At 39.6% G+C, this 25505-nt stretch overlaps 1 protein-coding gene across 1 annotated transcript in view; it reads left to right on the plus strand.

The window, feature by feature from the left end:
- Window positions 1–552: 552 nt before the first annotated feature.
- LOC117412643 (NALCN channel auxiliary factor 2-like) overlaps window positions 553–25505 on the plus strand; it is a 62455-nt gene continuing 37502 nt past the window's right edge. Inside the window, exon 1 of the mRNA XM_034021169.3 lies at window positions 553–1834. Within this exon, the coding sequence (XP_033877060.2) occupies window positions 1055–1834 (780 nt within the window). The 5' untranslated portion in view covers window positions 553–1054. The remainder of the gene's footprint in view (window positions 1835–25505) is intronic.

Here is a 25505-nt window from a genome sequence, read left to right on the forward strand (position 1 = left end):
GTGAGTCTACACAACTAATAAACAATCCCAAATCTATTATTTGTGTGCTCTCACAAACCAAATATATCGTTTTGTAATGGTCATTTCTAGAATAAAAAAGGAAACATGTAACTGTGTTTCAGATTCATAACCATCAAGTAAATTAAATCAATAGTCACAGGAAACAGAATAATTACCTATCAGTCAGAGTTACACACACACACACACACACGCACACCCACACACACACACGCACACACACACACACACACACGCACACACACACACACACACACACACACACACACACACACACACACACACAGAGGAATCCAAGCTGTAACCAGACACAAGCGGACTGTGGACGTGATTATTGATAACACAGCAACTAATGAGTAGGTGGCGCTTTTAACAGGTTGCATGTAATAATTTCCGATTTTAAAGAAACAAGCCACATAGGGGGGTAAAGGACTAGATGAATGAATAGAGGGGGAGATGGTGAATGAACGGAGATGGTGTGAATGGGGAAGTGAAAGGGGAGACTGAGCTTGGAGGAGGGATCGAGCGCGCAGGCGCCCCCCCCCCCCAATTTAATCAATTTCTCAAGGTGTTCTCTGCAAAGCTGAAGATGGCGACAGACTGAAAAAAAGGGGAGCAGAAGGGGGAAATCAGGATGGTAGAGGAGCAAATACACCCCTTTGCATCAGAAACGGAAGAAAAAATCAAAGAGAAACCCGCTTGTCCAAAGATGACAGTTGTGCTATTTCATCTTTGCAAGTGCTCTGCGTTTCCCGAGAGCTGCTGAAGGGGTGATAAGGATGCTAAAGAGGATTTTGCAACATCCTGAAATTATGGGTGTATAGGGAAGATTTGGTCGGGCTTTTTTTTCCCTTTGCAATGGATCGTCCTGAAAATTAGACGCAGAGGAGGGGGAAGAGGATTGCTTTCTTTATTTCAACACACGAACAAAAAAAGCTTCCCATCACCATGCTGCAAAGGAGGTAGGTGACATTGTTTGGGGGAAATTGGAGAGGAGAAAACCCAACTGGAGATCGCTTTTGTCTCCCCCTAAAATATGATCAGGGGTGCTTGGATGTATCGAAGGGAAGATGATGCCGTGTTAAAAATCTGTTGTGCACCCAAACAAAACGACAAACCCTGTGCCGACTCCGAGAGGGCACAGAAATGGCGAATGTCTTTGGCATCCCTCTTATTTTTCACTGTCCTTCTCTCTGATCACCTCTGGCTGTGTGCTGGAGCCAAGCTGAGGTCCAAGCATAGGGGGCTCCGTACAACGTGGGGCAATGCAACTGATGTGGGTTATCTACAATTCGCATCAAATCCACCGTTTTCGTTGTTAAGGGATCAACTAGTACTAAATAAAAGGAGGTGTGATATTTTTCTAAGCAATTCGACCAAATCTGCTGCTCCTAGTCCTCGCTGCACTGAGGATCAAGACCACCTAGATCTGGAGTCAGCCTGCACCAAATTGCATTTGCAACAGCCAGGCTTCGGGTCCTCATTATCAGCATCATCATCGCCATCACCGTCATCTACAGAGTTCTTGTTGTCTTATTTTAGGAATTTGAGCCTTTCCTTTTGTGATTCGTATTCCGTCTCAGACCTGCTGGTGGGTATGGTTAGCCCAGACGGTTTGGATTGCAGTCTTCAGAACATGCTTCGGGATTTAGGTAGAGGCGGGGGGGACGATGGAGATGTCTGCAGCAACTGCATCCAGGCTTATGTGAGGCTGGACCAGCACGCTCAGGAAAAATACGAGGAGTTTGACTTCCTCTTTCTCAAATATTTACAATCAGAGGATTTTTCAGTGAGATCATGTATAGGCGACTGTAAGGTAAGTGATTCTGTTTGTTGGCTTCACACAAGAGAACGACACACGCTGTTGCTGTTTTGCATACTGCCGTTTATATCTGTCTAAGCATTCGTGTTGTGCAAAACACATGCCCACCAGTCACTTCAGCATGTTTCCAAAATGCCGAACCCTTATTTAAAAAAAATTATTATACAAAACAATTGCAGATAAGGTAAACATATTTGCTGATGTTGCTTTTATATGGTTTATTTTAATTCTGAATACAACCCCACCCCCCACCCCACACCCCCACACCCCTTTACTGAAATAAACCTAGTGCAAACAGTTAATACGACATGTTAATTTCTCAGCAAAGAACTGAGGTCTTTACTAAACAATCCCATTCATTCCGATCAATAACTACATCATAACGGTCTGGTCTCATAAATCTTGCAGCTGCTGTTTTTTCTTCCTTTTTGTATTGGTTTTAGTTTTGTAGCACCCCTAGCTGGACAGAAAAGTTTACATTGCAACAAGTGGTCAATGTACTGATACAGAATTTCAGCACTTAATCCCCTAGGACGGTAAGAACTGTACTACTAGCAGATATAACTCTTAATGAGATACTAACAGACAGCAGAGGAGCGAAGCAACCACAAGGGACCCGCTGTGTTCTACTTGTGTGTGTCGTTTCCTCTTTGTTCATTTCTTAAATATTCTCAAAGCAGACAGGTCAACCAGATCCAGCTGAACGCTACTGCTTAGCAACAGGCCATCTATGTATGGAAAAATATACACACGGAGTGCCTTGGGGAATAAGACCACAATAAAATAGTATAATTTTAGTAAGTGATAAAAGAAAAATATACAAAAAGGCTAACAAACAACTCAAAAATCTGGTTAGCAATGATATATTACACACATATAAAAGGAACTGAATCCGCTTAAACTTCTACAGCAGGAAATAAATAAGGAACCGGTTTCTGCTTAAAGTGTTGTGTTGAGTGTGAGTTTCATCAATGAATTGGCCTGTTAGGGTAACGGCTAAACAGATTGGCAATTACAGTGTTTTGATTTTGTGGTCGTGCATTAAAATGGTAGATATAAAAAACCTCCCCTGGCTTGCCAAGGCCCCAGTGCATATCCTTTATCTGTGTGTTAATACATTCAGTTCCCTTGATGACTGGTGGCTCGTGTCATACTATGGCCTATAGAGATGTCATTTACTGCTCCAGGCTTGAGTCCGGTAAATGGAGTAAATCACTGGAATTATGCTCTTTTTTAATTATTTTTTTTGTTACAGCTACAAGGACAATGTGGACAATGTAGAATGATACATTTAATTTATACAATTGTTTTTATTTGTATTGTACCTTGTGCACATTCATCGATTCCCTGCATCTTAACTGTGCTCTTCTTATGTGTTATATAAACTCTAGCATGCATCCATACACCTAATGTATAGCACATGTATGTGCTGGTGTATAGTAAGTGCATATACACTAAACATAGGATTGCACAGGATCTGGCTCAGCCAATTCCAAAGTTTACTTCCCCCAAACCACACATCTCTATGACATGAACATTTCCCAATCATCCTTTTCTTACCATTTCTATAAAATCGTTGTTTTTAATGCATACTGCATACATCCCAAGTCCGGGGGGAATATGTATTGTATTTGACTGTGTACACTCAATAATTGATTTATTTGTGTTTGGGATGGGGGTAGATGGCTGCTTTTGGAAGTCATATCTTCCATTGGTAGCCACACCTTGCCCATTAAAAAGTTCTGTAAAAGGCAATGGGGACTGGACTGACCCGTAAGCAGGGTAATTCAGGTCCAGGGAAGCCAGCCTTCTCTCTAATGCCCTGCACATTGTAGACGTTCATTTTTATATGGCATTGCCAACATCCTGTCTACTTAGTGGACATTAATGAGCCATGGCACTGAGGCAAGAAAAAAACACACATTCCAGTCTGTTAACCAGTCTAATCTTCACTGGCTAACTTCCCTTATCATAAAGAATCACAATATCAAACACCTATAATATTTTGATTTCCTGTAGACTTTACACATGAACACTAGAGTGAAAACATTTTTTAAATGTGGGTGCTGTACACATGAGCAAACCCTAACCCTAACCCTAACCATATCTGTAACCCTAATTCTAAACCTAACCCTAACACTAATTCTAATGCTTTTCTGATACAATTTACACATTAAGTACATTGTAACTATGCATAATAACATTGTGATTATGTATAAATATGCATGTATTTACTAATTAACTACTATGTAAATACACAGTAATTAGAGACACTTAATGTAAAGTGTTATCAAATGGATAACACTTTAAAATAAGGGCCACAAATTCCTAATGTATTAAGGCTGAATCACTACAGGGATAACACCAGAATATCTCATGCCCTTCATTTTGAATTCAGCCCTGGTAATTCGCGTGAATTGAATTACTCATATTCATTCCATGTTTCTTTGATGTTGATCACATGTGTAAGGCATGAATGAATTAACAGTTGTTACAATCCCTGCTTCATGCATGAATGCATGCCTTATACATGTGCTTTACCATACCTCGTAGCTACCTGGCTATTCTTTACAATGCTTACCTCCTTTACCATGCATTTACTATGCATTATTACACTTCGCTATGCTTTTACCATGGTACACTTTTAGAAGGGGTCATTTCTAACACCTGTGATCCACAGTGCAGGTCCAGTGATTCCGTATACTGTACATAAAACACAAGTTCCTCACAAGTCTAGTTTAGTTGATAAGAGCCTGCTGCAGACAGTGTTGCCATAACAAGACAGTTTATCCTGGCCTTGGTGCCTTTCAACTTTCTTTTTCTCCTGTGGATTTTGTTTGTCTCCATAGAAACTACCTTCTAAAAAGCAAGTATGTGTTATAAGCAGCAATTAACTGCTATGCAGCCTCCCACGCTCTCAGCTCAAGTAAGAATATGGCCACTATGTTAGCAAACTATCGGGTAATTTTGCATCTGACATGTAAATAAAAACAGCAGCTTTAAAAAAGATTTACAGTGAACACCAAAACAGTATCAAAAGTACATCTATTATAGCTACTTATCTTCCCACAATATGTTTCCCCCACTATCGTATTCTAATAAACATTTTAAAACACATTCAAACTTACAAGTGTGTCTTAGCTTATCGCTATAGTGGACAGAGCTTGTGGTGGGAAAGCTAAATGGACAGCATTCTGCAGTCACTGCCAGGCAAAATTGCTTAAAATAAATGTGATGCTGTGTGTTTCTGGAGCTCTGAAGTGCTCGATATTTCCTTGGCAGGGCTGAGCGAGTGCAAAAAGCCACGGTGTCATTATCATGCACTATCTCAGACTCTAAGAGTGTAGCAGCTGATTCTCCTGCCAGAGTCCGCTGGTAGCCCGAAGCCAGCCGTATTTGGAATCTTGCTGGGTTTCGCTGAAAGGAGAGATAGAAATAGGAACAGTATTTAAAACCATAGAGAAAACACTTTAGTTTAAGTATCCATTATAAGTAATTAGAGACACTTAATGTGAAGTGTTACCTTTAGTAATAGCACCCATCTAAATATTTGTCCAGTATTCTAATTCCCCAGAAATGTCAAGAGTATTGACAGAAAGTTCCTTCAAGCTTCACGAGAGGCCGGATGTGTTCTGTGTAAGAAATGTCGGAAGCTAAAAAGTGGAAGCGTGGTTGAAAGCAGTGAGGGGCTATTGGACTCATACAGCCTGTTGTGAACCAAATGTGTTTATGTATTCACATCAAAGCAGTTAGTAATTTGCAAGCAGAGACTTATTGCTGAGGGGGTCTTGGAACCTACAAGCTGTATACAAAGGTTTTAGGAAAACAGTGCTGGACACGCCAAATCTCCCATGGGCACAAGAATAGAATCGTAAATGTATGAAGCTCTGATAAGAGAGAATATAATATGCTTCCGGGTCAGATAGCATTCTTAGATCATTTTAATGGTGTATGCTGTACAGTGCTACCATATACAGTATAGAGTACTCAGTCAAACAGAACAGTGAAAAAGATACTGTATATACCAGTGCATACGGATTCCCTGGCTCCCAGTAGGCAGCACTGGGTTATATATCAGTATCCCTGATTTAAAGGACCCTTATAAAAATCACAGATAGGTACAGTACAGCACAGTACACACCACAGCTACGCTTGGTAATAACACTATTTACCATGTGTAATAGGGAGTATTGCTTGATGTATTAATTGATGTACGTTACTGACATTCAGATTTGAAAGTCGTTTAATGTTGGCTGTCAAGAGCTTTTTACTTTCTGTGACTTCTGGTGTCCTGTTGGTTTGGCTTTATTTACTGAAAAACACAATCTGTATTGCTACAAACATGGAAAAACAGCAGCTTGTCTCTAACAGCGCTCCCCCCTTCTTCCTCATCACTCTGCTCCACTGGACTGTGCTGTTCCATGGCACAGGCTGCCAGCATGTTTTCCTACCTGCAATGTGTACTGTCATTCACTGCTCAGTCCGTTTCTTCACACAAGGCCTGGGCAAGGGCGGCTGACTATCACACTGCAATTGCTGGCAAGGCTGTGGATTGGTCATGGATTTGTTGCAGCAGCATTGCCTGCAGCTCCTGAAGACACATTGTAGCACAGACAAGTAGACAGGCTGAACTGCCAGGAACCTGTTCCCTGGCTCCTGTAGGTGTTGTAGTAATACTTGAGATAGCAGCATGGTGGGCAGGCATCCCAGCGAGACTCGTTCCTTTGAATTCTAGGTGGACCTGATTACAAAGCTGTGCAAGTACATATATTACACTGTGTATCATTATACTGCTCTCCACATTAGAACACTGTGTATCACTGTACTGCTCTCCACATTAGAACACTTAAATACCTTTGGCAAAGGAAGATGATTGCAGCACTGTCTGTGCTGAACTGCCATTGTTACCTATTATCTTTATAGGTTCTTGTGCATGTTTCTGTGTTGATCGCATTGACAGTCTGATTCCACCAACACGTTACTATACAAAGCAGATTGCACTGTACCTATAGACTGTACCGACCGGCAGATCCCAGACTGATTTCCAGATAATTCTATGATAACATTTCAGGCAAATGGTTCCCTATTAATGATTAATGAGCTGTAATTTATTACTCATTCTTAATTCACACTTATAATAATATACTGTGGCATTCCATTTACAAGAAACAGGACAATTCTGGCTTTTACGATAACTGAGGCAGGATCTTTACCTTCATTTTAAGGAATGTTTGTTTTTTTAAGGACTGATTTTTGTGAGCTTTTAATTGGCCGGTTAATTTCTTCAGTGTACTTGTCCAGTCAAACTCTTTTAACGGAACAGTTCCTTAATGTAAATACTGTAGATGTGTACACATCAGTAACAATCGCATAATAGCCCTTAAAAACGCATGAATAAAACATTACTTACCTGATTATGATGAGTTAGCGTTACAGAATGCAATGACATGCCATGTTAATATATGTGATATTCAGCCAGGGATATCAGTCCCGTTGGGAGTTGGCAGTCATGTCATTTGATGGCTGTTGTCACAATATATTTTTAACATAAATCAGAAAGTTAAAGCCTCGCAGTGGATCTTGTCATAATCATCAATCAAACAAAAAGCAAAATAAAAAAAAGGATTTTGAAGCTTTAGGCTGTTGAAAAGCAGGAGACGATTGCAGCAGTGAGACTTGGGATTAAAGCTATAGGTAGGTAGTAGCTGGCTGTCAAAATAACTCTTCATGCATACAGTATAAGCATGCATATAGTATAATCATGCATATAGTATAATCATGCATATAGTATAATCACGCAAATAGTATAATTGTGCATATAGTATAATCATGCATATAGTATAATCATGCATATAGTATAATCACGCATGTAGTATAAGCATGTATATAGTATAAGCATGCATATAGTATAATCATGCATATAGCATAATCACGCAAATAGTATAATTGTGCATATAGTATAATCATGCATATAGTATAATCATGCAAATAGTATAAACATGCAAATAGGCCATTTTATGTTTCACTTTTTTTAGAAAAGAAAAACAAAATCTATCAAAAACTCCAAGGATTTCTTGTAGTCTTTCTCAATGCTATTATCCATGCTGGTGTATAGTAAAACAGAGATGTATAACCATCTTTGAGAGTCTCGTTTCAGCTGTGAGAGCACTAATGGCTTACATATGAAACCAAAGGAGTAAGTACATTTTCTTAGAAAACAGCGTGTGCCTAAGTAAAGGCCCGTGCGCCTGTTTGCACGGTGGTGCCTGGATGGTATATGGTCACCACTCACAGTGATTGTAAATAGATGGTATATGGTCACCACTCACAGTGATTGTAAATAGATGGCATATGGTCACCACTCACAGTGATTGTAAATAGATGGTATATGGTCACCACTCACAGTGATTGTAAATAGATGGTATGTGGTCACCACTCACAGTGATTGTAAATAGATGGTATATGGTCACCACTCACAGTGATTGTAAATAGATGGTATATGGTCACCACTCACAGTGATTGTAAATAGCATATAAAGATAAAGGGACAGGAAACCGAACTTGGAATCAAAGCTCTTTGCTCTTCAATAACGCATGTTTTAATTTGAAAACACAGTTTACAATAATGTGTGCTTTTTTTTTGCTTTTCAGTTCTATGTAGCTAACGGAAGTGTCATTATTTTGTTAGCCTCAACAACTGTAAGGAGCTTGTTTTCACTGAACTTTGATAAACCCAGGATAAGCCACTAGGCACTGAAATGTACAGGCCGCAGCACAGGCTGTGTCTGTAAGTGGTGTTCAGGATTTGCTTTCCTGATTTAAAACATTCCATTGACCCTGTGGTCAGTCATTTATTAGCCCTTCCATTCCGGGATAGCCGCACAATCTCTGGAGCTGGGGCTGGGATGTCTTTGGGCTAAAGGCCAATTAATCATCACTAATCTTAAGTGACTGCGCTTTTGTGACTGAAATAGATGGAGGAGTCAGCTGTACAATCTGCTGTGCAATGTATGGTTGTGCTCGCACTAAGCAAAATGAAGGTGAACCCAGGCCAATGAAATTCACATTGTTAATCAGTTCTGTACTGTGTGTGCTGCATGTGCACTGTATATGGCCTTTCAGTATATATATATATATATATATATATATATATATATATATATATATATATATATATATATATGTTTCCATACATGCTCTCTACTGTACTGTATGGTATATAATGAATAGTGCTACAGTACATAAAGTACATTTAGGTCCCTCATAGTATATTGGGTACACAGCATTTATGCAATTTAATTAACAGTGGATTACATATGAAGAAAGACCCTTGTAGAGCTGTGATATCAGTTTAGTTGTAAAGGCATGTTTTCTTGTTAGTTACCAGGCTTTGAGTCTTCTTGTGTGATTCAAACTGTCAAACTTCTGTGCTCAACAATATACCACCGTGAGTCAGTTCTGAAATTAGCTTGGATACTGGGGATGAGGCTATGTATCAGACACCAAAAAAACCCAGACTAATATCATGTGCTTGTACAAATGTAGTTTAGTTTAAGGGTATTGTACCCCAATCAAGAAGCATGTCTTGCAATTCAACATGTTTTTTTGCAAACATATGTCATTTGGAGGGCATTTCACATAAACAATGCAGTGTAGGGAAATTGTACAGAATGTCATGGAAGTGGCATGCTGTGTTCTGTGATGGAGGGCCTGTGCCTGGCAGGAAGTAGGTGAGGGGTGAGGATACAAGCATGAAGTGTCAATCACACGAGAAGTACAACTGGCCAGTCGTGTTCTAGAATATCAATGAGACTTGTTAAAATTCCAGCGACATCCAAGACTGCTCTAAAACCGTCACAAATCTGCCCTGCCTCCAGGCACAGCCCATTGGCTAGGAGCCTGCGTCACCTGCCCAATCAAAGCGGGAGAAGCTGGGCCCAGTTCTTCATTTCCTGGCTGTGCTATCATCTGGGAGGCATTAGACTGCTGTTCATGTCTGGTGCGAGGTAGTGTGAGCTTAGCTGTCATTTGAAGGACAGTGACTCAGGGAAAAAAAAAAATGTCCTCAAATGGCAGTGCTCTTTATTTCTTTATATTAAAAAGGGTTATTCTGTATAATTTATTTTATTAGGCATGAAAGCAGCAAATACATATTAAACATGGCTGTGCTCCTCAACAAGTTCTGCATAGCACATATTGATTGCTCCCTCGTTCAGGGGAGCAGCAAATGGAAAGCTTTGTATTATTGTATTATGAAGGTTAATGTCGTGGACATGACTTGTCACTTCTACCTTTGAAAGAAAAAAAAAAGTGTTGTCTTAATAACTACCCTTATCGAACTGGATACAAGGCTCAACTAATAATACATGTTTATTTCATAGAAGAAATATAAAAACTGTGTGTTAAATATAATTGCAAAATATGTTGTTCTATATTTGTTAAAACTTCACAAAAATGGGTTCATTACTTACCATCCATACTTGCGGGGAGGTCTTTTGGGCTAATTGTCACATTTCCTTGCACATTTTAAAAGTCCTACAACCGTGCCTTGGTTTTCATACGGAAAGGTGATATATAACTGGTATGGATAGCATCTGATGAACTGTGTTTCAGGTATTACCTATTTGCACACCAATTCACTCAGAGCAAGCCCCTTTAAGCCCTGTTGGTTTACAGTAAGTAATATAATCAGTCGGTAACGCTTTATATTGCATGGCATAAATTAATATTAAATAGATTTGCAATATTAAATTAATGTTAAATTACTTTTTAATAAATATGCAATAGCTGGTTTCTTGCTAAATGTTAACCAAATGTCGATTGAAAATGTAATTGCGTAGCACGTCCATTTATATTACGTTTTGTTACCCTTGAAAATGTGTAATAATTTCCCATTGTTTACATGTTTTTAATTAAAATTACAGTTAATCTGACTTAAATGGAAAGTAAGAAGGAAACACAAACTGTTGAATGTTCAGCTGTCCCACAGACCTCTGAAACTCTCAAGCAAAATCTGCTGCAGTCACCTTCAGGATGTGTCTGTACCCCAGGTAGGCGTCTCTGTGTGCAGCAATAAGAAATTCACAGAAGATATTTTCATCCTCAGAACTGCCAAACCCCCTCTTGCCTAGGTATTGGTGCTCTTGGGTTTTGTGTTCTCTTTCAATAAACGTTATACAGCGGCACATTTCATCATCTGCTTATTGCCTTGGCAGCATAAACACAGCACATAATTTTCCTCACGTCCAGGAAGCCTACTGTAAACAGAAGATTTGTAAGAAAAGTCTCGGGACGCCTCAGACTTTTCCAGAATCATATGGATGCCATCAGCTATCTCGAGAGATGTTGACAGTTTTCCAAAAAGACTTTTTGTTTAGAATGTGGCAACATGTCCAGTTTGTGTCTTTTACATCAAAGCTAATATTTTCCAACAGTAACCATACTTTTACTGGGAGGTGCAGTCAGTGTGCTGTTAATAACGTAACAGTGATTGAGCAGTACAGAGCCACTCTTTGAAGTACTGCAAACACAAACCCATATTAGAATTTAACAGCATGCATGTGGAGGAAGCTTGCTTAGTAACATGCCCAGCAGCAAGCACAGCAGTGGTCAGGAAAATAAATACCTGGGTGTTACATTTAGACAGGTATAACTGTAAGACTTGAGCTTAATGATCCGTTAGATTGGGTTATTAAAAAATGTGTAAACAATATTAGACAGTTATAACAAGCAATAAATGAAGTGCCCTCAGAACACGTAATTAAGGGATTTATAAGAAACCTTATGATTCATTTACAGCTTTAAACTAATTCAAATGTTATTGAAATACATTCCTAGCTAATAACTGTCGTTTGTACCCCTTTATAGATGTTTTATAAATTAATCCTTAAACTTCAGTGGGAAGTCTATCCTTTTTTGGTAACACTTTACTTGAAGTGTCTCATATTACTGTTTATTTACATCGTAGTTACATAGTAAATATGTGTGTACTTGCACATAATTACAATACTATTATGAATAGTTACAATTTATTTAACACGGACATCTTTTTGCACAATATATGTAAGTACACAATTGTATCAGAAAAGAGTTAGGGTTAGTGGCTAGGTTTAGAGTTAGGGTTAGCGATAGGGTTAGGATTAGGGTTATATCATACAAAAAAAATACAGATTGCATTGTAACAATGCATAATAGCATTGAAATGGTGTGTAAGTACACATGTATTTACTAAGTATCTACTATGTAAATACACAGTAATTAGAGACACCTACAGGATTGTAAAGTGTTACCCCTTTTTAATTGTATCTACTTTTCTGAGCAATTTATAATAGGACTGATCAAACGAACCTGACATGTTGCTTTAATGTTAGAAAGGCTACAGGCTGCCCTATGACTGACGCTCCTGTGAAAGAGGGGTTCCTTTCATCAATGCCTGTTCTTCATAACCTCCTGCTCACGATCAGGGATAAAATACCAAGCCAAAGCACTTCGATATTCACAAAAAAAAAAAACATTTTCAACGAAGCGATTTTTCTTAGGGTATCGGGTGACAACACCACGATGACATCACTTGTTGCTCAGCGACCAAGGCATCAAATAGCATTTTTTGAGCGGGGATGTAATTAAAAGCTGAACAATAAGCGCTATCTCATCACTCAAAGATTAATGCGTCCCAGAAGTCTATTAGCACAACTCTCTATACAGGCTTATAAAGCTTAGAGGATATTCAGGAGGAACGAGGAAACACATAAAAACAGCTGTTTATTACAGCTCCGGTAGTGCTCGCCTTATTAGAAATAGACATAGACCCTGGCAAGTCACCATGGCGACTAACCTGTTCTTTAAGATTATTTTAACCATCTGTGTTCGGATCCATTTGTTATTTGTTTGAAAGCTAGCAAACACACCATTAACCTCTTGTCACGCTATCATAACAAATGACTAATAGTGATCTTGTACATTACCTGCACGCTAGCGTCTCACAATGAGTTGCTCTTATCAATGAAGAGATACAGGCAGAGTTAAAAGGCTAATCCTGTTCATTAATTTCTTCAGCTCTGACCTTCTACTATAGATAGAATTACACTGGTGATGGTTGTCAAGAAAAGAGAACTAGAAAAACCTGAACTTTGGCCCCCTCCCTTCGGTTCCGTGTTGCTTCAACTGCTGTAATATACAATGCATGTGCACTGTCCTCTCGCGATGCACACCCATCCCCAGGGAGGCTGATGAAGCCAGGGTTGATTATTGTGTAGTTATGAGCAACATCGGCTGGTTATCATATGAAAGGAAATGCCCTATCTGCATTCATTTTCAGCGCCGCATTCACTTAGATATCACTTTAATGAAACACATTTACAGAGGTAAGGAGAAGTATCAGCAAAGTGTCATGCATGCTATGCTTCAGAGCACGAGACCCCATTACTATTCGTGCTTTTGTATTATAATCATTAATTTGGATGCAGGTGGGGCTGGATTCTCAAAACACCTTTACTCCATTTTTTTTGCATTCATAAAGGAAAAACACTAATAATACCAAATAAATAAATAAACCCACTGGATATTTAACTGAGAGGCTTGTCAGCTTGTTTGGGAATCTGACCTTACTGTTTCATTGGCACCAGAGAAGGAGTATGACTAACCCCTTTAACAAGACCTGTGCAGTAAAGAATATCGAGAGCATGATGGTGAAGCAATGAAAAACAGAAAGACATGGTAGGAATCTTACCAACAATGGTCATGTCATAGTACCAGCTAGGGCAGAAAGACTGGGGAGTGAACCTGCTACCCCACTGCTATCACTTGACAGTGCCAAACAGGTGGTTACATCACCATCATTTTAAGGGAGGATAGATGTTTAAGGTTATGCCGCACTTGCAATCAATGATTATTCTCATTTCAATTGTGTGTTCTATAACAATTATTGATCAGTGCATTTTTTTTTGTACCAAAGTACTTAAAAATGGAATTTGTTTCCAATAAATCCCCACAAGCTGCCATTCACCCTCTGCATGAAGTATCGAACAGATCAGGTACATTTAAATGTACATTTTCTGAGGTCAGATTGGACAATAGTGCAAGGTCGTATAGACCGGTATGGTATCTGGCTATGGAATATATATCAGCACTCTGAGAGTGCTGGTATATATTCCATAGCCAGATACCATGTGGGTGGTACACCCACAGTGAGAGTGTGGGTGTACCACTTTAATAACATTAAACAGCAGAGGACTGAGAGTGATGCACCTTCAGGCAATGAGAGAGCACAGACATGTGGAGGTGCAAGACTCCTTATTGACTGTCACACTGAGCTGGCATTTAAACTGAACTCTCTAATGTTTTAGAAATCCGTCTTCCTTGCCTTTCTAACTGTCATTAATATTATTTCCATGGCTGCCATTTTTATTGTACCAGCACGCTAGTTTCTATTTTTAATATTTTTTTCTTTTCTGGTAACAGTTTACATGAAATATCTCTAACTACACTGTAATAGCATGGTAATTACATGCAGACGTTGTGTAGTTTCAACAGGACAGTGTTCTTAATTACACACCGCCGGGTTTGTAGTTACAACGGGACAGTGTTCTTAATTACACACTGCCGTTGTGTAGTTACAACGGATCAGTGTTCTTAATTACACACTGCCGTTGTGTAGTTACAATGGGACAGTGTTCTAAATTACACTCAGCCATTGTGTAGTTACAACAGGACAGCGTTCTTAATTACAAAAGGGCGTTGCTAATGTTTTATGTAACTGGACTATATTTGCAATGTAATTACAATGTAACCTGCTGAGTTTGAATTGTGGGTCTGTTTATTTTATTTTAACATTGAACACCCATACATGTAAATATGACTGAGGCCACTAAAATGGATAAAATCCAAACAAGATGTTGATTTTAGGTACAGTAAGGTAAGTTCAACTCTAGTGGAATCAAATCCAGATACGAATTATCATTGTATTTTATTTTGTTCTCCAAAAAGATAATTAGGCCAGTCAGTTTTATTTCTAGCAGCAACTTGTTGCATGAACCAGTTTCATTAATTGGATTGGAAATGATTCAGTTGCTCCAGCCTCCTTTAGTGTCAGCAACTCTATAATACCCTGCCCTGGCTGGGCATTGCACATGCTTGAGGGAAATCTATGAGTGGAGTGATATTGACATGGGAAAGATATCTAATCTGAAAAAAGAAAGTCAACATAACAACTGCCTTCAGCTTCTGTTCATGTAGTCCTGCACAGATACACTAGGTTATCTATTTAGTGTAAGTCAAAAGGAAAGAGAGGAAATAGGTCAACATTTTAGCTTTAATTGTGCACCAGCCACACATAGGTCTTTTAAAATGGAGCTGTGCTATACTACAGTAAATGTTGTGAAACACATTGAAAGCAATGGTATTGGCAAACGTGGTAAAGAACTTCTGACTTACAAGATCATGATTAACTTTGGGGTTCTATTCGTTTTTCTTCAAAAAACATACAAGCTAACATCTTATCTCCTTTTTTTGCCAGCTGTCCTCCCTTGTTGACCTCCATGTTCAGATTCACTATTATACCATCCTTTCTAGGGATCTGAAGTCACGAGGCACCCTGTGTGTGTGTGTGTGTGTGTGTGTGTGCGGCTCTAGCTCTTTTACTAGCATTACTCCTGCTCCCTACAGAATCTACACCTGTGCCAAATTGACAAATACAGTCCTACCACTGCTTTTAAATGAACACCCTCTGCCTACATACAATCCCAAAGACAAGCTCTTTCTGTCAACATACTGTCCCTCCAGTGCCTGAAAAATGATGCATAAACATACTTTCATTGATTTTTTTGGTATGTTGCTGTTGTTGTTGTTATATGTGCCCTGATTTGCATCAGTAAAACAACGCTCTTGATAAAATAACATTTCTTATGCTAATGATTACCACGTATTATTTCCATTGAGGTTTATCGACATTCCAAACAGGTGAGCTGCATACACTTTCATTATCTGAGTTGTAATGCCAGGCATTAGGTTACAAACCAGCTGGACACGGGTGTTTGTTTTCAGTATCAGACTTGTAGCCAAGGCATCCAGGGCAGAGTGACAGAGACAGCACAGGTGCAGCAGCACGGGCGGGTTTGCACTGTGCCGGCTAGACTGTCAATAAAAGAGATGAGCTATTCGGTATGGAAAGATCACCGCATGGCTCTGCCTCACTCACTTCAATGATAACCTGGGAGAGGAAACGGCTCCAAGCCTGGTTCAGCCTCTCAAAGGCTGCTCTAAATCAAACCTGTGATTCATTTCACTCACACACATGTACCTGTGAGCAGCTTTTTTGTTTGTTTGATTATATTTTACTCATTCCTGGCAGTAGAAAGATTTGCCAAAGCTGACCCTTCCACTTGTATTTGTGTTTGTGACTGCTGCTAGTCTACAACATGCAGGAAACAAAACAACACACAGGAAAAAAATGTTTTTTTTTTCATTCTTCATTTTGACAATATTGCAGTCTTGACTATAAGCCCCGAGAGGCGAGTGCTGAAACATTTAAAATGCCCGAGTCTTTCACCTATGCTGTGAAATGCTTCCTTGCCTGTTACTTTGATTTCTCAGGAGAGCATTATGCCTTGCTGTAAAAATGTCACTGTGTGGTCCACAACAACAGAAGGAGCACTGCTTGAGAGCTGTGGGAAAACCTCTAACAGCATGGCCAGCAAGCCTGCAGTACACAGAACCGGCATTTTCCATTGTCAACACCTGAGGTGTTGTTTCCAGTGGCTGTCAGGATGAGAACTCCAATTTTTTTATTATTTTTTTTAGTAACAAATGATGTTGATCACATGTATAAGACACTTTACAGTTTTACAGTTTGTGCCTAAGTTTAACTCCACGTTCTAACCATATAGTATGTACTGCTATTTTACCCTTCATTTCTATCATTGTGCATGCATTTAATTTAGTGTAGTAATCTACATGAAGAATAGTATTCTGTAACCATGAATATGATTGCTGATTGTTTATGTAATAAACGTTATTTGGAGCCATTGCAAAACTGGACTTTTTTTAAGGTTTGGGATAAAATGTCGGGACACAAGGACAGTGGATGGGAAAAGAGGATGGAGCAAACCTGCTGCTGTGATATCTTTCTTAGGAATCCTGTGATTTGAATTCACGCTCGCAGTCTCTTTCATGCCTAATCCCTCCTCTCGATCTGCCACCTGAATCATATCCACAAATCAGCCCGCACACCTGGGCCGCTGAGTTTATGTCAGCAAATATAAACCATTTTCACAATTTATGGCACTGCCTTTCATTAATAATTCCCCAGCATCTGTTTTGCATCTGCTTGGCATTTGGTTGCGATTTTTGACATGCATTCGGTTGTGTAGGGCCATAAGGGATAGAGACGGAAAAAAATGATACAATAAATGTGGATCTCATGTCTACTGACCCTCCCCACTCCCCAATCCAATATTTAAACTGGCCCGGAATGGATTTTCAGTGTGAGGCAGCATTACTGTAAGCGTAACACAATTACTTCAAACAGACGATCGATCAGGTGCAGTGTTGCAGGCGTCATGTGAAGTCTGGAGATGCATTGTGAATAATTATACGATAGACAGAGCTCAGTGTGGCTCTCAGCTCAGGGTCTGAGCGAGGTGACACCTGACCAGTGACTGCACACAGGCTTGTCGGGATTAGCATTAGGTTGCAACTCTGATCGAAATACAAATATATATAACCCTGTATACATATGTATATCCTGATTACAGTGCAAGAGGGAAGGATGACAGCCGAGAGTTCATTCCACCGCCACACATTGATCAGACTGATAGCCCTTAATCACAGAGCTCATGTAGAGAGGTCCGTGCCTGGGAGGAATCGCTGGGGAACAGAGATACAGCATTCCCTGTGAACAGGCTGTGTAGAATGTACCATTCTGTGTATCTGGAAACCTAAAACAAATGCTTTATTGACACAATATGGGCCCAAAACCTACTGTTGCACTAGCAACCGAAGTGCAGTGACTGCTTGATTTGTAAATGGGCGACGAAGCTTGTGTCCCTGCAGCTAATACTACCTGTAAACTAACTGGAATGTAAACCACCTTCTGAAGAGTGCTGGTTTTAAACACGCACACACACTTTTCCGACTAGAAGTCCATGTCACTCTCTTGTAGTAGAAATGTTTGTCCCCTAAATTAAGTGTTTTTTTTAGTATTTCTATTCAAAGACACTGCAAATGTTATTTTGGTATCAAGTTAAAAATGATCGGAAGACCAACTGCAGCCCTGAAATAGTTAACTGAGTTCTAGCTGCTGTGAACCGTGCCAGGGATTGCAGGGATCTCAGGCCAGGCCTTTGATCATTTAGGAAGTCTTGGATGGAGAGCTGAGCCCATGAATCACCCCGTGACACATGCTTTTTAGATTTCTGTGATATCTGTGAAATCAATCTGCAAGCAGCCTTAAGAAATAGATCATAATAACAGACGGTTTCTGTCTTGTTTGGATGAAAGGAGCAAGCAACCCTTTTTTTTCATACATAAATGTATTGTGATTCCCTATGGTTCAAATCACAAATAGTTTTGTACCGTCCTAGTAGATCTTTGAGCCTTGAGTCATGTTTCTGTGGTTAAATTCACAGGGAATAATCTTTGGAAAATGAAATTACCAACACTTTCCTGAAATTACCATCTTCTTCACTGAAAAGGCTTTCTGTTCATCAGCGTGCCATTTCTTAATCACATAAGCATCCTTTAACGCAGCTAATGCATCCTAAGGACAAATGGGTTTATTAATGGCTTTATGAAATGATGCCTCATCTTCTCATTGTCTGAGGTTAAGCAGGAAACACAGTTTCTATCTATTGTACAGCATTCTCGTTCTGGGGTTTCCTCGCAGTCCTCTAATCCCCTCACATTTCTGGGAGATCCTGAGATTCAATGTATTTCAGTCACTTTCAGAAACAGCTGCATTGACTGCAAATAGGTAATCCAGACTGCAAGGGACTGTTTTACATGTGTGCTGATATATCTATGTTGGTGTGATTTCTATAGGAGAAAAAGGAGAACTGCTTTCACAATGCTGTTTCATAATATTATTGTAAACGGGAGAACAGCACAGCATCACCCACAGAGTAAGACTACAATATACTGTACATTAAAATATAAATGTTGTACCATAAATACAGTACACGTGCAATACTGTGTTACACTTCACAGTACCACAATTCACCGCCCTCAGTATTTCATGTCAGGTAGCAAAATAACAAAGAAGCGCTGTGCTAAATTAAATAAGGCATGAAATCTCATAATCCACAAAACACTGCATGGTTTCCAAAGGGGATAAACTATGGGAGCTTGTGTATTGCATATCTCCCATCACACAGATTGGTGACAGTAACTGATTTGCACCAGTTATTCCAGGTGGGTTCCCCCTGGGATAAGCACTACTTATCTTCTAATTGTGTGCTAGTGTATAAGCACAGCCCAAGATTTTTTTTTTCTTCCTACTAGCAACAACATTAATCCACAGTATGGACTGTGCTGTGCAAATGTATTAGCTGTTAAGTGAAATACATGGGGGCTTTAAAGCTGTATTAAAGACGTGCTCGCTTCGCACTCTGCCATGGTAAAAGAACAATCTTAATTGGGTCATCCAAATGACTCAGGTGCTCTGCATAGCCAGCTGTAGCTATGCTATTCATTTCTTTAACTTTTGCTTGTTTGGATTCGTGCCTTCCTTTCACTAAGTAGAAACTGCCACATTTCTTATAGCCATTATCTCACATGGTATTTACATCCAGTCATTTCATTGTAATGTGCTTTTATATCATTTAAGGCCTGGATAAGATACTGAAATGATGATGTGTATTAGTAAGGCATGCACCCAAGCTATTAACTTGATGTATTGATGTAAACCTCATCGTTTAGCCACTTTTCACTAATCCTAATCCTAAACCTAATCTTTTTATATTTACTCCTATCCATTGTGTAATATTGTATGGTTAATCCCAATGGCTTGGGCTGAACACTAATTTAGATCCACTTTTTAAAGCGATTACAAGTAGACAGCGTCAGATAATTTCCGAGCTTGCTATTTAAAATAATGGGTTTGACCGTCTTTTTTACTGCTGTTGATGCCACCTCTCCTTCAAGCGCAATCCTTAAATCATTAAGTGATATCGAAAGACATTGTGAGTTAAACACAGTGACAAACCTGTGATTGTAAGTGAAACCGTTTTATATTTCTGCTCTCATAATGCACGTACAGTATCTGTGTTGGTTTGGCAGGTATAGGAGAACTGCTTTCACAGTTTTATAATTACTGTTTCATAAGGTGGTCTAGTGCTCCAGCTGCTCTATGAGTGCAGTGCTGTATCTGTGTACCAGCCTGCGGTCTATGGGGTAATTTGCATGACAAATAAGATGCACACATAAATTGAGTTTGAGTCTGGCTAATTTAGACCTCTGTTTCTTTATAAAATAACAGGATTAGAGGTTTAACAGTGCCTTATGCACTGTACCAAAAGTAAGGCATTTACAGCTCATGCATTTGCAGCTGAAGTTAAGTAGAGATAGGCCCAGGCCTCTTACTTCCTGTGCGTTGCCTAGGAAACGGTGTCAGGTCTCTGATTGCTGCCAGCCTTTCAGTAATACAATGGGAGAGGAGTTGCAGAGCCGCATTTTGATTATCTGTTTAAAATCCTATCAAGAGAAAATTATGCTGCTGTGCTTGACAATAGCAAACAAGGCTAAGGTGCTGACCTCTGGGCCACACTCTCCTTTTGTGTATTCTTCCAGAATCTGTATAATAATTGCCTTGCTCAAACACAAGACAATGGGGCATCCAAATATAGGCAATAGAATCAACAACAACAACAAAATATGAGCCAAAAGATTCTTACAGGAAATAGAAATGCATCCCAGATCCTTGCTATTAGGAGTGTGGTGCTTCTTGTGACGCAAAAGTGTTTCTGTTGACAGGCGATGCTGTGATGCATTTCAGCTGAGATCATGGGGTTCTCTTATTATCAAGCATGTTCTCATTGTGTTAAAAGTGGCAAAGGGTTGGGAGCTCTTCTCTGAGAGTCTGTTTCTGTAAAATAAGGGTCACGCTTTTCTCTCTCCGCAGGTTTTTGGGCAGTAATGTCAAGTCTCACTCATTTGGAGGATTTGTTTTTAGGAAACATTATTGGAGTTCAGTTAAATAGAGTTATGCGCATGATCTGAAATAGAAGTTAAGACTCCTAATGCATATGCGCATGTTTGAATTCCAGGCCTACGTTTTAATACATATCTCAGGCTGATTATCAAAACCTCTATTGGCTATAGTGTAGTTAATGAAAATCCTGTTCACTTGAAATGTTTCTGATTTGTCTGGGCATCTGGTCCTCTCTTCTCAGAGCAGAGGCAAGGTGCCACACTGAAGCAGGTATGCAGACAACTCGTAAACCTTTTCCCAGTCTGTAAAAAACAATACCATAAAAAAACAAGAAACAAAGCAATGAGTGGATTAGTACCCGCGGACAGTCTGCAACCTGCCTAAGATTCAAACAGGCAGCTTGAGCATGACTTATGTCTACAGTAGACGCTTTCATGGAGGTTTTTTACTTTTATAATTTGTACTTTGAGGCGCTCTTCTTCAAGTAGATGTAGTCAGTCTCAGCATGTGGCATGCATCTGTCAAACCAGCAAGGTTTTAGTGCTGCCAGTAAGTGGATTATTATTATCATCCGGTAAAAAGCTTAAATCTTAGTATCTTGTTTTAACACCAGCTTCTGCTTCAAACCACTTGCGTTATTGAATGATTTCACAATATAAGACATTTTTAATACATTTTAACATGACCGGCGGGACTCTTTGTACATGCTATAAAACATGTTACTTATTTGGACATAAAAAGCATTTGATTCCTGAGCATGAAAACACTGCTGCATAGTAGTCATTTTAGGGACATTGTGTTGCACAGTTAGTTGGCACTGGTGCATTTATATTGGTATTTTTTGTCGCCATCAGGTAATGCATTCCTTCTTTCTTTCTAAAGCTACTAAAAACAATTAAGAACAGAAGAAAGGTTACAAATGAGAGGAGGCCATTCGGCCCATCTTGCTCATTTGGTTGTTAGTAGCTTATTAATCCCAGAATCTCATCAAGCAGCTTCTTGAAGGATCCCAGGGTGTCAGCTTCAACAACATTACTGGGCAGTTGGTTCCAGACCCTCACAATTCTCTGTGGAAAAAAGTGCCTCCTATTTTCTGAATGCCCCTTTATCTTTGTGACCCCTGGTCCTTGTTTCTTTTTTCAGGTCGAAAAAGTCCCCTGGGTCGACATTGTCTATACCTTTTAGAATTTTGAATGCTTGAATCAGATCGCCGCGTAGTCTTTTTTGCTCAAGATTGAATAGATTCAATTATTTTACCGTGTCTGCATATGACATGCCTTTTAAACCAGGAATAATTCTGGTCGCTCTTCTTTGCACTCTTTCTAGAGCAGCAGTATCCTTTTTGTAGCAAGGTGACCAGAACTGAATACAATATTCTAGATGAGGTCTTACTAATGCATTGTAAAGTTTTAACATTACTTCCCTTGATTTAAATTCAACACTTTTCACTATATACCTGAGCATTTTGTTGGCCTTTAATTTACTAGTTCGGAGACAGAGAAACGTGTCCTCAGACTCCTGCCTAGTTACAAAATGAGCCAGAATACCAGACCCATTTCTGCATTGGCTTTACAATGCAATAGCTAAATGCACTTGGCCTTCAAATTATGGATCTGAGAACACGGTGATATGGTATTGTGGAAACTTCAGCTAAGGCACACCAGCACTTTAAAGAGCAATTCTCTGACACTGTTCTGTACAATGTGCTTGATATATGAGGTTGATACCAGTGTGGTGTAAAAGCGTGCAGATTTTATTATCTGCAATACTCTGCCTTGGTGCATTTGGAATTGCAGGACCAGTGTTTTATTTATTCAGTATGGCTTTTGTTTGTCAGAATGATGTGTCTTATGTTACAACAGCTGAGGAAGCAGTCGCATAAAAATGCACTACAAGCTTTGAGTGCAGTTCTTGTACTGTATTCACTATACTTCATCAAAACAATTCTCTCTTTGTTATCCTGTGTATTTACTGTTTGCACATTTAAAGAATAAACTGTAGCGTTTTGTCTGTCATTCAGCATATCAATGTAGTCAGCGTGCCAGATAATCAGGCAGGGTACTTGTAATCAGGCTTTGAAACCAAGAACATTGCTAATATCCAAAGGGGCTAATCAGTAATGATTGTAAAGCATCCAATTTTTACCAGAAAAGGTATGCAATACTAATAGTTACTTTAGCGTTTGATTCGTTTTAGGGCAGTGGTATTGAAAAGCTTATTTCAATGGTTCTGCTGTGTCTTTCTGGTCATGTAAGGGCTGTACCAGTCAGTAAGGGTTATTAGGTGAATCAAGTCCTCATGGTGTCTCGCATAGGAGGAAGAAACTAGCAGAAATGCATCCAACGAGATATCTGCAGATGCTGCTGTCGGTGACAACATTAGAGGTACACCCAGCAGTGATGCTGCAAGAGCTCAAGCCCCTGCTCAGAAGAGGAAGTGTGAACCAGCAAGACAGGGAACAGGGCTGTGGTATCAATTAGATTGAAGCTGATGAGCAACAGTGATGGAGAGGCAGACAAGCTCATATACTCCATCCCTAGCCCACCTGATCCCCAGCCCTGGAGTCACCAGGGTGAGCGGTCTGCTCCCCAGGGCTCAAGTGAGAGGACTGGATGAGTTACAAAGGAATGATCACATTCCCATCACTTCCAATCCAGGCTGGAACTGGCTACTTGAAGGGAGAAAGTCCTTTCACTTAGGCATATTTGTGTTTGAAGGCATAGCTGTGAAGTGCTGCAGCATTCAGAGAGCCAGGGCTGCTCTGCCCTCATCCCTCCACAGGCCGGCTCTATATTCAGAGTGATCGGAGGAGGTGGGAGTGAGCAGAGATTGGCAGGCTTCCCCAGTTTCCATTTCACAGTTAGGCAGAATCCAGGGGGAAAGCCCTTTGTAAACATAGCAGGCTGGACACAGAGCTGTACACAGCATAGTCCTAACGAGATGTATGCATGACGTTAAACAGCCAGTCCCAGTGGGATTCTACAATGCTCTTTGATCTGTTCTTTTCACAAATAATGTAATGGACGACTGCAGATATTGTAATCTTTCTGTTCACATGAATTACAAACAAGTGTTTCCCCACCATAACAATATTATATATAAAAATGTCAGTTCCTGTATTCTATAATGTTCCTGTGTACCACTTTACAAAGTACCTGTTTCGCTAACACGATCCAGTTTACTTGTAGAAGTTTGATTTTAATATATCTCTTTAATGACTTATTTTCAATGCAATGCTGGCACCTTCCAAATGACTACAGCATTAATGATTTACATTCATGCTGTAGGACATTCTTAACCATTCCTTCCCAGATTCTGTCCTTTCCGCTTATTTGTCAAGTTTGAATTTCTTGTCCTCGAGTAACCGCAGACAGAATGACAGACGTTGCTTGAGGTTTTGAAATATAATGCACCTGCCTTCTCCATATTGCTTAGGATTGCCTAAAGCGTAGTGTTGCAGGGCTGTGCCTTTCAATATTTGGCTCCCTGGGTGTTTTCAGAGCAAGCTCGAAATTAACTGGTCTGCCTTGAAGGGTTTGTGGCTCTTCTCATCTGGCACAGTGTCCATTTGTTGCTAGTGGTGGCAGTCTGTATGAAGGAGCTTCTGTATTGTGTGTGACAGTTGCCAAGCCCATGGGACAGTTAAATGAAACCACTCGAAAGAAGCACAGGTATATAGCAATTTACATGAGGAAGAACATTTATGAACAAAACATCCAGATTTTTTCTATTTTCCTTTTTAAAGTCCCTCTTATTATGTCAAAAACATACAAAATATTGAAACTATTAAATTAGTGAATGGTATTTAACTCAAGTTTGTAAACTGTGCCAAATTTGTTATTGTAATTCAAAACCAAAAAGTGAAACGTTAAAATTAAAGTTTTTTTTAATTTATTTAGGATAACCCTAAATAAATCAAAGCGACTGTCATTATCTGAGCCTGTATATAAAGTCCATGGTTGAGAAACATGGAGTTTCAGCCCTTGCAAAATGTGTGTCTTCTGTATAACATGCACCTGAACACTACCCTATCCTGTCTATAACACAGACACAGACAGAGAGGGTGCAAGTTACAGCATTACGAAAATTACAGTCTAAAAAGTGCCAAGTGTCAATTTCAAGACTGATTGCTTAAACTCAGAGAATGATGAGGCATCTGTAACAGTTGAGCGTTCCAACAGTAAAGTGCTTGATACACAAAGGCAAGCTGACACATTGAAGTTCTCAAGTATTGAGAATGGAGAGTGTATATACAGAGCTTCCAATACCTACTAGATCACATACAGTAGGTTATTGGGAACCTTGTCATTAAGGGTTTGAAAAGCAACACACAGAAAATGCAATAGCTGTCTATTTTCGTGATGTACTCAGCCCTGGGGTGACTGTGTAAAGTACTCGTGCCATCAGAGACATTTATAAAAAGGTTTCAAGTGCCTGTCAAGACTGATTTTTAAACCTCACAAACAGCGAGGGACACTGTTATACATTGTGGGTTCGGTAAAACAAACTACTCACTGCACTTTAT

The sequence above is a fragment of the Acipenser ruthenus genome, chromosome 16 (assembly GCF_902713425.1).
Source record: "Acipenser ruthenus chromosome 16, fAciRut3.2 maternal haplotype, whole genome shotgun sequence".
Lineage (NCBI taxonomy): Eukaryota > Metazoa > Chordata > Actinopteri > Acipenseriformes > Acipenseridae > Acipenser > Acipenser ruthenus.